The sequence below is a fragment of the Neopsephotus bourkii genome, unplaced genomic scaffold, assembly GCF_033783945.1.
Source record: "Neopsephotus bourkii isolate Nb327-2 ecotype Australia unplaced genomic scaffold, CSIRO-AGI_Nbou_v1 NB_659, whole genome shotgun sequence".
Lineage (NCBI taxonomy): Eukaryota > Metazoa > Chordata > Aves > Psittaciformes > Psittacidae > Neopsephotus > Neopsephotus bourkii.
The window spans coordinates 3,705,767-3,717,971 of NW_026901158.1; the positions used below are offsets into that span (position 1 = coordinate 3,705,767).

Genomic DNA, 12,205 nt, shown 5'->3' on the forward strand with positions numbered 1-12,205 from the left:
TGCAGGGCAGCTGCAGGATCAGTTCCTGTGACGATGGCAACAGGCCATAGTACTGTTCCAGGTTGTGATTTGCATCATCTGCTGATTTAATAAGTGCATTCTCAATTTCATCACTGCGATAACGTTCAGCAGAACCAGACTACTGCAGACACCCAGGTCAGGATGGGTTCTCTGCTGCAAGTGGACCCAGCCAGCCTTGCAAACCCTGACCTCTCTGAACCATGTATGTTTAGGGTTTTTTTCAGTCCATGGCAAGAGGAAGTGTCAAACACCTGGCTGAAGTCAAGGCAGCTCCCAAAACTGCTTATTCCTCAACCCCAGGGACTGTGCTCTCCAGAATAAAACTAGCTTTCTTTGACACAATTCACCCTTCCCCAGTCCACAGCAGCTGATGCTTGTCTCCTACATGCGATTTGGGTCAGAAGGAGCCAGGTGCTGTTGACTCAATTGCAATTATCCAGCTCTTTCCCACCTTCCAGAGGCTCCCGGCTGTGCCGGGCCAAGCACCTGAGCATTCCCCACCCAGGCGGAGGGCAGCGGGTGCGCCCTTGCCCTCACAGGGGTTGGATTGTTGTGGCCGGAGCCGCTCTCCGAGCCCTGTGCCCCGGCTTGGGCAGAACCGGAGGTGGGCAGAGCTCCGGGGGCCGAGGGGTGGCAGTGGGGCCCCGGTGCCCCGCCGTGGGTGGGGCGGGCGCGAGTGCCGGCCGGCGGGGCCGGTTCCGCGGTGGGCCGGGCCCTCGCCGCGGCGGTGGGAGGCAGCTGCGCTGCCGCACGGTGAGTGCCCCGGGGCCGGGCTGCGGGGGTCGCGGAGCGGGGCGGGCTCTGGGCCCTGCGCGCCGCGGTCCGGTCGCGGGTGGGCGGGAGCCTGCGCGGCGGCGGCGGCAACGGCGGCGGGGGGAGCCCGGCTGCGCTGTGTTGCGCTGCTGCGGCCGCGGAGCGCCCCGGGGCCCGGGACAACGCGCCCCGCCGGGTGAGGCTCCGCGCGGGGCCGGGCCGCGGCCTGCCCGCCGCTCCCCGCCCCGCTCCGCCCGGGCCCGCAGGCCGCTCCCCCGCCGCCGCCGCTCCTCCCGCCGGGCCGCGCCGCGCCGGCTCCGCCGGGCGATGAGGAGCTGCTTCTGCCTGCGCCGGGGGAGCCGCGACCCGCCGCCCGCCGCACGGGCAACAGTTAAGTGTCCCCGCACCCGCCGCGGACCCTCGGCGCGGCCCGGCCCGGTGCGGCCGCCCCCCTCTGGGGCCGGGGGCCAGGCCCGGTGGGTGCTCGGGGATCTGGCGGGGGCAGCGCGTCCGAGAGGGGGGCCCAGCCCGGCCTGGGCCTGCGGGGCACGGCGGCGGGAGCACTCGCACGGCCCGAGCTCCGGGCGAGGCGGGCGGACTGGGACCCCCGCCCGGGCGGAGCGGGGGTTGCGCAGGGCCCGGTGTGCGGGCCGGGCTGCTCGGTTGCCCGCTGAGGAGGGGCAGGTGGGGGCGCCCAGGGCTCGGGCAGCGGCTTGTGGGTGGCTGCGTACAGAATAGACCGAGGCTTCGTTGAGCCCTGGTCGTGTCCTGAGCTCCCCGGTGACCCCATGCAAGACCAAAGCGCTCTGCTGTCGGTGGCAAGGATCAGCAGTGGGGCAAAGCCCTGGTGACCTTGACCTGCTCGGGAGTTTCTGTAGATGTCATTAGTGACTGGTTGGAGACAATAGCAAAACCCGTGCCTTTTGTGTGGTCTTTAGCAGCAAGCGTTTACAGCATGGGTTTACATGACTACCCTTTTTTCTCACCTGCTCTCATGTTTCTGTGTATCTGGAGGTGATAATGTGAGCTCTCTCTTTACAGCACTGGTCAGAGCAGCGATACTGGGTTTCCTGTGTTTCATGTACTCACCTCGTGCATTACTGAGACTCCTGAGCTTCCACTGGTTTTTGGGAAGGTTCTCAAAGACCTACCAGGCTTCAGTGTTTTCTGTGCTTGGTCACAGTAATGCAAAATGAGGCCTTCAGCAGAAACAAGCCAGGCTGGGCCTCAGCAGGTGTTCAGCTGTTTGGGCTGAAACTTAGGTTTCTCCATCTTGTGTTTTATTTTAGCTGCATGAGAACATGCTAACGTGTACCTTAGTGCATCGTGGAGCAGGTTGGTGGTGTCACCTCGGTAATTTTTAGCTAAGGTAGCGTTACCAGCTACATTTTCTCACCATAAAGGCTTAGTTTGAGCTTCTGGAGGTGTGAAATAGAACACGCAATGCTTCAGTCTTGGAGTGCATGCTGCTCTGACAAAATGAATCCCAGGCCCAAGGGTTGTTGTAGTCCCCAGGGACTGCATAGCTCATACATGTGCCAAAATAGAAGTAACTGAACTGAATGTTGTTTGAATTTTGATGGGTTGGTTGTGTATGGAAACCTATTTTGGTTTGAAATAGAACGCTCTTCACAGATGTGTGTCCATAGTTAGATGTGCTGTGAAGCAATACAAGTTCCAGTTTTGCTCATTCCATGACTTAAGTTCCTGTTTCCATCCAGGTCAGTTAAACTGTAGAGAGTTTGCAGCTGAGACAGGGCAGCTGTCTCGAAGACGGGAGCCTGGGTGCGGGGGTGACTCCAGACATACCTTTATTTGGGGAGAAACATGAAACTGAAATTCTGCCTGCTTGTGATGGAGGCCCCCAGGGCCCTGACCCCTTGTCCTGCCATGGTCTCCTGTTTTCTGATTGAAACTGTGTCCTATTCCATGAACAGAAATAGAAAACTGGCTTGGCTGTGTCCTGTTCCCGGACGCAGTGGGAGGACCAGGCGTGCAGAGGAGAATGGCAATGTAACTTTGAAGCGACGTGTGTCGTGCCAGCAGTACCTACTGCCTGTATAAAGTGATGGAGCGATAGCCCAAGCATGCGAGCGAGGGTTTTAGCAACGTGTCTGCTTTGCTTTGATGGGGTTATTTCCCGCAGGGTGCAGGAACTCAGTGAGGTAGTTGGTAATTTTTTTTCCACTTTTGGCTTAGCTCATACTTTTCTGCCTGTAGGAAGAACAAGTCAGTGTCAAAGTGCAGGGCTTGTAGTAGAAGGAAGAAACAATAAGCCCATTCTCTCCAAGTCCCTTGCTATTTAACTTCAGAACTTGACCTGCTTTGCTGGCAGCATGATGCTTCTGTAGCAAATACATCATCAGGCCTGATTTGATCATGTACCCACCAGCTCTTGAACTTGCCTAACTTGCTGAAAAGGAATGCCGAGGGGGAAAAATGTTCTACAAACTCAATAATACATTCATTTCTGAAAATGTATTCCTTTGTTATAGATAGTCCCATCCAAAGCACAGCAGCGTGTGTGGTCAGTCACCTCAGTGGAATACTTGAAATGGACAGTGGAACCAGCAGAAAAGTATGCCTAGGATAAACACATAAAAGCAGAGATGAGCTAGCAAGAAAACGGGTGAGAGCAAGTGAGAAGGACGCAAACAGTCTTGGGAGTGCTGTGAGAAAGAGAGGTGTGTGTGACTGCGGGCATGGGCTGCAGGACAGCACTCTGGGGTCATGGGCTGCCCTCAGCTTTGCTGTCTCCAAAGGGTACAAGGCTCGAGGTGCTGAGGCAGCTACGAGGAGCTGTGCTGCCAGTTGGCACACGGCTTTGTCCTACCAGGGCAGCACGGGCCCTGTGTTACACGTCTCCTAGGGAGCAGACACGCTGTGCCTGTTGGAAGTAGGTACTTCACAGCAGGAAGAGTCAGAGTGGAGCACTGGTGAGCATTGTGTGGTGACGGGTTAAACCGAGACCTTGGCTGGGCTGCACACATGTGGCTTCCTGACTGAATGTCACTGCCTGATGCATGCACTTCCTCTGCTCTTCTTCCCTGCCTGTACCTGGTAGCTTGCTCTGAAGGCTGTCACTGGCTGGGGTTGGGGAATGGCAGGATGAGGGAGCAGGATGGGGTCTGTGCCTCATACCTGCAGACGTTGCGCCTGGTTTGTGTCTGGCCATACCTGGTTTGGTGCCACACAGAGCAAGTGGTGCCCCAGACTCTGGGCAGGAAGAGGCAAAGACAATAAAGCAGGGCCTTGGCTGAGGCAGAGGCTCTGAAGGTCTCTCCTACAGCTGGGCATCAAGATCCCCAGTCTCCTGCTTTGTCTCCTGCTTTTCAGCATGGCCAGTTCAAGGGGGACAGAAGGCATTTGGGATAAAGCCAGCAGTGTGGTGGCTGCATGTCAAACCATATGGTCTCTGCGTCTTGTCCTGCAGCCATCCCACTCTACTCTGCCGTGCATTACTCAGGAGTGGTGCTGGCAGGACACACAGTGACTTTCTCTGGTGGAGCCACATCCTTTCCCTGGTGGCTTTGTCTGAGTGGCCCCACAGACTTCTTCCTGCATCAGAGCTTGCATCCGGTTTCCCTTTGCTGGATGTGGCCCTGCAGTTGGGAATGACTTCCAGGGAGCATGCTCCCAACTGGTGGGAAAAATGCTGTTTTGGGCTGTTCCCAGAATAACCCCACAGTGAGCAGAGTGGCACAGGGCCCTTCAGCAGAGCTTGGCTGAGCACAGGATGGAGACAGGCCACCTCCTGGTCAGCTGGTTTGAGTTCTTGGCCACCATGATGTTTAGTTGGGTGTATAGGTCAAACTTGTGTTGTTTAAAGAGAGCTTCATTAAAATAACAAGCTGTCTAATAGGAGTATTTATAGAATCCTGCTCCTTAATTTAATCTTTTCTCTCACTGTTTGCTTTTAGGTTCTAAGTTCAAAGGCATGATAGAAAAGAAACCAAACTTTGCAGGCGCCCTGGGGGGAGAAGGGCAATGTAACTAATCGTCTGTATGATTGCCCAGCCATAGACTCCCCTCTGACCTGTGCAGAGTTCACAAAAACATTTACCCGAGTGTACAAACCGATTGCTGCTGCTCCATATCTGTTCCAGATGCATCCTCCATGCCACCCGCACAGCAGGAAGCTGCAGCAGAGCCTTGCTGTGCTGTGGTGGCCAGACATGGGCCCAGCCATTTTTGAGTGCTGCAGAGCAAGGGTGCTCTGCACTGCCTGGAGACGTGGAGGTTTGTTTTGTGTGCACGTGCTCTCTGCCTGCCCATCCTCTCCAGCCATGGGCACAGCTGAGGCCTGAGCATGAGGCAGACGAGGGTGCCAGGCTTGCTGGGCACAGCAGCAGTGGCTGTGGGGAGCTCAGCCCTCACTGCAGTGGGGTGCTGCTCCAGGCCTTGCACCAGTGCTGCATTGTGACTTGCCCTACAGCTTCCACCTCCTGCTCTCTCAAGGCAGAAAGCCCCATTCTCTGTGCTTGGCCACTGCCGCTGCCATAGAGGGGCTTTGTGTGAGCCAGTACAAAGTGAGGATTGATGCTAATTTCTCCTCCTCCTGCTGCACCAAGCGGGACCGCAGACGGCTCCCACAAACGTCCCCCCTTCCTCCTGCCGAGGCCAGAGTGCTTTTGGGCTGCTGGTAAAGGCACCTTTACCTGCTCCCACAGGGGTGCCAGGGACTCCCAGGGCCGCATCCTCAGCCTTTCCCAGGCCAACACTGCTGCTGCTCAGGATCCTGCCGGGGCAGTGTTCCGCAGCATAAGCCCCATCCTTACCATCACTGCTGTGGAAGAGGAGGGAGTACCGGATGCTCTGCGCATGCCTGGGCTCTCCCAGGGCTTGAGAGAGGGGGCAGAGCCCCCCTGCTTTCCACCCTGAGGTGTCAGTGCCATCCCAGCTGCCCCTGCTCCCCTCGCTTCTGCAGAGCAAGCCAGTGCTTGGTCAGGGTGGGTTTGGGAGGCTGGAGGAGCAGATCTGCTTCCTTGCAGCCATGCTGGAACCTGCCCTGTGGTGTTCTTAGTGTGCTGGGGAATATCGTCACTTACCTGGATTTCAGTTCAAAATGGCTTAAGAGAAGCTCCTATCAGCATTCATTATCTCCCAGCTCCTCCCAATGTGTAATAACAAGTCATCACATTATTGAGAGTGACTTGGAAAAGGTTCAGAAAATGTGTGTCTGTATGAAGAACAGATTGTAAGTTCTTTTTCAAGTTCACATTATGTTTGCTTCGTGCTTCACGTTTTAGGCAGTGGGTTCTGGATTATTTGCAAGGCATCTGGATGAGCCGGTGGAGCAGCACAGGCAGAGCTTTCCACTGGGTTTGGTTCATCAGCAGTAGTGGTTTTGCCATTACCAGTTCCTAGCTTCTGTTTTGGACTCCTCAGGTAGTCTGGCTGTTCGTGTGACATTATTATTGTTTACCTAGGGCCCAGACTTGCTCTTTCTTATTGCCTGCAGCACGATGTTTGTTCTGACTGGGCACTGTGAAGTGTAAACCCAGGTCCCACTGGCACCAGCACTCACCTCTGCCTTTTCTAGGAGCAGTAAGTAACCAGCTGTCTACATGGCCTCGAAATGCTGGGGTTTAATTGCTCTGAGGAGGGAATTGAATTAGGTAGCTCTGGTTCACGGCTTGTCTGGCTGCGCAGCAGTGACGCTTGTTTACACAAAGCACTGCCCTTTTATCTTGGGGTGCGTGGGGGGCGGTTTCCTGGGGCATTCCTGCCTAAAAGCTGGAGAAGACTTGCCCTGACTGGCTGCCTCTGCAGGAGACCACGTGCTGAGGCAGTGGCACCTTTCCCCATCCTCCTCAACAAGTTGTTTCAGCAGCTCTCTTGTCTTCTCCTCCTGCTTCCTGCAACAGCATCTCTCCAGAATCGGTTGGTCTTACCTGCTTCTATCCCCCGTTGCATATCTCCTTCCTGTGAAGTACTTGGTGATGTGTCCCTTCTCCTGGAAGATGCTCAGGCCTCTTCAAGGCCTCTTTCTGCTTTGCATCAGACCACCCCGTGCTGCTTCATCTGTGTTCCCTGGTGTTGAGGCCCTCTGCAGCAAGTGCAGTTCTGCGTACAGCGCCAGATACATCTGTGCTGCTACATGATAATGGTCTGGTTCAGGAGGGTGTGTGGGATTGAAGACTTGTGGGGAAACCCCCAGTGTGTGTAACACTCGTAGTGGATGGGGACCCTCACAATCAAGCCATTAGGAGCAGATTTCTTGCTGCTTGAAATAGCAGAGCTGCTTCATCTGGGATGAAATTTGCCCTCTGTTTGGAAGGGAAGGGAATGAGCTTGGGTTTTCCCATCATTGCTAGATGGAGACCAGCCCATGCTAAGCATCCTGGAAGCAACAAAATTAATCTCAGAAGAGGCTGCAGGCCCAAATTCCAAACCTGTTGGGCATTGCACAAATGTACCCTCTTATCAAAAGCAAATGAAAGTGCAGGAGGTGTGTCTGGCCTAATCCCTTGTTTAACTTGGCAGTCTGTGGTGTGTCAGCACAGGCACTGTGGCATGCATGCAGGCTCTCTCAGTGCTCTCTGTCTTCTGCTGGGGTGTTCTGATGAACAGCCCTTTAATTCTGCTCCTTTCTTTCAGGATCAGTCCATAATGCCTGAAGTGCGAGACCTCTCCGATGCCTTGCCCGACTTGCCGATGGATCCCATCACGGGTGTTGGTGTGGTTGCATCCCGGAACCGAGCACCTACAGATTATGATGTAGTAAGTTGAGCTGTTTCAGCTGCCATTGCTAATGCTTTGGTTCTAGGCTAATGAGGCTTTACTTTGCTGGGAACAGCATCTCTTCCAGAGAGGGCTTGCCTTCAGATGTGTCCTTTAAGAAGTAATTTGAGGTCCAGCTGCCCACCTCTCAGCCCACAGCACTTCATGCTTTCCCTCGGTGGAGGTTTGGGGGTGCAATCATGCTACTTCATCTGTGCCACTCCAGAGGAGCATAATTACCTGGAGGATGGGTTTTCAGAAACAGCTGGCCACTGTGGCATGCAAATTTAATAATCCTAGTAACATTCATCCTGAAGGAGTCTTAAGTATTGCACAAATTATATCTCTGGGTAAATGGATCCCACATCAGCTGTTTAATCCCACATATCAGCACTGCACAATGATGATGAGAAGCTCCAGAATGGGAAGCAAAGAGTTTCACATCCAGCTGAAATTGCAGGGATAATTTTGATGGACAGAATGCAAACTTCTAAACTAAGTTTTGGCAGGATGTTGGGCAGCAGGAAAAGGCAGCTGGATACAGCAGAGATGAGGATGTGAATGCATAAAGGGAGGTCACTGTTTAACAGCTGCTTGTTCCATGGATTAGTTACTGTGTAACGAACAACATGATTTTTCTCTGCATAGATTAGTGTCCCAAACAGTGAAATATCTTTAAATATTGACCTTGCGGAGCTCTATACGGAAATGTTTGGCCTGCAGTCACTCTGCTCGCTGTTGTGTGTATCCTGCTCTGACTGTGCTACATCCACCTTTGCTTTCCACAGTTGCACGGCTTGTGCGGTTGGGAGTGGAATCCAGTTGACTTGAGGTTTTTACTCAAACCTTTCCAGCTCTGGATCATTGCATACCCAGTTCAGTGTGAGAAAGAAGAAAATGGATCAGGCTGAAGTAGGGGCACTAGGGAGGGAATTGTGAAAAGGCTGCTTAAAAGACCTGGAAGGGTTTTTGCATTTACTGCATTTTTCTGAGTGCTCATTACCTGTGTGAGCCAGGCTGTGTAATTAGCTGCTTACCCTGATAAAGGAGCATGGGACAATGTGAGAGTTGTGATAACAGAATTGCATTCTGCTTAAATGACTGGGCAGAGAGCCGCTCACCCCAGATAGCCTGTCTGTGGTTTAATAGGGAGCTCCAGCGCTAACGCAGTTTAAACTAAGCAAGATAAAAGAGTCTTCCTGTGGCTTAATCCAATTACAGTGGTGTTGTAATAATGCTTGCGAATGTGGGTCGCTCTCTCCTGGGGGGTACAGAGAGGAGGCTGCCTTTCTTCTGGTTCTTCTGCTTTCCTCTCTGTTTACAAGGAGCTCTCCTCTGACCTTGGGGCCAGCATTCTCTGCTGCAGGCCGTGGGGAAGTGCCTGCTGTCTGCAGCTGTCTTACCCTGAGCACAGCTTTCACACACTTCAGCTCTGTATGGCACATCAGCAGTCCAGCTCCAGCCATGGTCAGTGTCTTTTTCACTGTAGCCGCCCAGGGTGCCACCCTGATATAACAGGGTGTCCTGGTGCACAGACCCAAAGGATAGTGGCATGCAGGGCTACTTTTCTTGCGTGGATGTCTGGTAAGGTGGCTCCTCTGCATGAGTCTGGGCTCTGGATCACTGTGTGGTATGCAGGGTTGTCACTTCCCTGTGACCTCTGTGGAACTCAAGTCTGCTGTCTCTGAAGGCATGAAGCCGAGTATGCAGAAGTGCCCTTCTCAGTGCAGTAGAGAAAGTCATGTTCTGAGACATGGGCAACGTGAGGACTTGGGCAGTCTTGGGCTGTGTTTCCTCTTCTATTTCCCTAATGAGACACCAACAGCTGATTGTTACTTCAGGGTGTGAAGCTTTGATGAAGGCAGCTGTGGCAGCTCTATCCTAAAAGTGTATTCCTGAAATCCCTGTTTCTCTTGGGATGTTGTAGTCCTCACAGGGATCTGATTGCTTTGCATTTTGCTCCAGCTTCCTGCAGCATTCAGTTCCACAAGTGGATTCAGAGTTGCATGGGAAAGTATTTCCTCTTATTAGTGATGAATTTGAGATCATATAGTTTCACTAATAGTTTTGAGTTTTGTGATGGTGAAGTATCCGGTTCTCTCTGAGACTGTGATGTTATTTATAGGCTTTGCCCAGCTTCCTCTTTGTTCATGTCCTTTCTCCAACAACCAACCATTGGCATACTCTTTTCCTTCCTTTTACCTTTGCTTCTCTTTAAAACAAACCAAGCAAAGGCATGGGTGCTTTCAGCCCAGGTGTAACTTAAATGCCCTGGGGATGTCCCTGTGTGTTTCCCAGGTTCACATGGAGCCCAGATCCAGGCATCCTGCCCAGCTCGAGGTGGCAATGTGACAGAGCCCAAGGGACCAGACCCAGGAGAAGCTTGGCAAATGGGTCAGAGATCTTTTCCCTCAGTAGTTTAATTAGAAACCTCCACTGCCGTAGTGTCTGTTTAGAAAACGACTTGTCTTGACTAGCCAGGTATTTTAACAGCTGAAGCACCAAAGACTTGATTTTGCCAAAATGTACAGTGTGTTTGAAGTTAGATTCCTGAAAATCTGCCCAAACTGGCAAGACTGAGCGTATGGGTGGAGAGGAAAGGGAGGAGAGACGGGAGCCTGGGGTAGGAGAGAGGTGTGGTTCCCGTGCAGCCACACTGCTTGCTGCTGGCTGACTGTCAGCTCCGTGTGGGGTTTGCTCTAGGGCGAGAGCCTGAGCATGCTGCTCACCCAGGGCCGTGTTGGAGCAGGGATGGTTCTGCACCACTGGTGTTTGTAGCTTGAGGAATGTCTTTGTCAGCTCCTAAGAAGGACCATTCCTTGTGCCTGGGGCACTGGGTCCTGGTGCTGGGTGCCATGTCCTTCATCCCACATGTTACGTATCTCTTAGCCAAGCAGAGCACTTGATGAGCTGGGGCTGCACAGGATAGACAGGTCTGCCTTGGCCTTTCCAGGCCAGCTCCCCTCCTGTGTTGCCCCACCGAGGGCACTCTGCCATTGCGAAGCAGCACTGCTCAGGCAGAGTTCTGCTTCAGGAGGTGGTGGGGATCCTCCTTGCCTGCAGGAGCCCAGCAGATGATGTAAGATGTATCCTGTTTATATTGCACTGTTTTCTTTCCCCATGAGTTTTCTGACAAGTTAATGCATGCTTATGTTCCCCAGGCTTGGAAGAAGACTTCGGTGGGATGATGCGCAGGCAGGGTGCTTGGGGTTAATGTCACCTGTGACTTCTATTTCAGCAGAAGCAGAAATGATTTCTAAAAACAGTTTCTAAACAGGGCTGGAGTCCAAGTGAAGGGCCCCTGCATGCCAACGGTTTTTCCAAGCAGTCTGTTGTCTGAATATGTTTTCACCAGGCCAGACTTAACCATAGGGGAAGGAGATGTGCATGGATTTTGTTATGTTCCTAAAGTAGCACTTTAGGAAACAGTTGAATTCAGGGAATAATAAAGCAGCAAAAAATCCCACCAAAATCCTGTTTTCAGATTTTACTGTTTAAAAAATGATGCCTGTTTCTTTGCAGAAACCTGACTGCAAAAGCTGTGTCGTGCAAGGGCTTGAGCTGAGCAGGGGCTTGTGAAACAGCAGTTGCTGAAATGCGAAGAGCAGCCAATGCACTTTGCTCCCTTTGATCAGACAATAAACAGGCTTTTCTCTCCTGTACTTGGGATAATTGGAGGGTCTTGTCAGCACGCATCTCTTGCTTCCTGTGCCCTGCACAGAGCCTCTCCTCAGCAAAACATGGGTGCAAACAGTGACAACAACTGTCAGCTCTTTGTTATCTGGCTGCTCTGGGCCCAAGGTCTTACTCAATAAGATTAGACTTGGAAGAGCTGCAGTGGAGCAGTTTGCCCCCATCTGAGAAGCATTAGGCAGAAGTTCAGCTGTGCTTCTGGAGTCTTCTGTTGGGAGCCATCAGTCAGGTGTTAGTCTGGTGGGGTGATCTTATTTCTGCTACCCCTGTGTGTGCTGCTTTGTGTTCTCTCTTATTTGATAACAAACCTTCAGTGGCAGGGGCTCTTACCAGCTTCTGGTGCAGGGTGAGTGCCCAGTTGCTAATAGAGCAGAGTCCTTTCCCTGGGCACGATGCTGCCTTGTGCTCACTCATTGAATCAGCTCAAAGGTGAAATCTTCTGCCTTTCTCTTCTTGTACGTGCCTGTGTGTCATGGTTTTAGGACACCATGTGATTTGAGGGTCAGGCAGATGGACAGACCCACAGTCTGTTTCCTTGGCCCTCCGTGTGTGTGCCACTGATTCAACTGGGCATAGAGTTGCATTGGAAAGGGATGTTTTCAGGGTGCATCCTCACACACAGGACTGCTTTTGAAGTCCACGAGTGACCAGGGCTTTCCCCAGCTGCTTTAAGCAGCCTTTTTGCCTGGAACCAGAATTCCTCTGCCTCTTCTGTGAATATAATACTGAGATTGGGCAGTTTCTGTGCTTTGTCTACATGGACCCTCCTCCCAGCTTGCCCCAATGTGCCCTTGCCTGTAGGGTGGTAATGAGAGCCGCGATATGCTGACTTTCCCAAACTATTGTTTGGAAACTGTAACCAAAGTTGCTCTTTCCTCATTAGAATAGCCTTTGTCAGAGCATCTTTAATCAATGGGCTCCCAAGAGACAGCGTTTTTAGAACTTCTTTTTATACCTCCTCTTGGAAGTTCTTTGCACTGCACCTTGTGAAGAAACTAATGAGATGCTGTGAGAG

General features: G+C 52.6%; 1 protein-coding gene across 13 annotated transcripts in view; it reads left to right on the forward strand.

Annotated features, from left to right (window-relative positions):
- The first annotated feature begins 625 nt into the window (after window positions 1-625).
- MVB12B (multivesicular body subunit 12B) overlaps window positions 626-12,205 on the forward strand; it is a 57,482-nt gene continuing 45,902 nt past the window's right edge. For 2 of the 13 annotated variants that reach the window (XM_061352633.1, XM_061352645.1), the window contains exons 1-2: window positions 1,020-1,164; window positions 7,375-7,497. In XM_061352633.1, the coding sequence (XP_061208617.1) occupies window positions 1,102-1,164; window positions 7,375-7,497 (186 nt within the window). In that variant the 5' untranslated portion in view covers window positions 1,020-1,101. Of the gene's footprint in view, window positions 775-1,010; window positions 1,165-2,178; window positions 3,404-6,177; window positions 6,322-6,353; window positions 6,658-7,374; window positions 7,498-12,205 lie in introns of those variants that run through there. The other 11 variants (XM_061352636.1, XM_061352637.1, XM_061352640.1 and 8 more) reach the window with 11 other exon arrangements.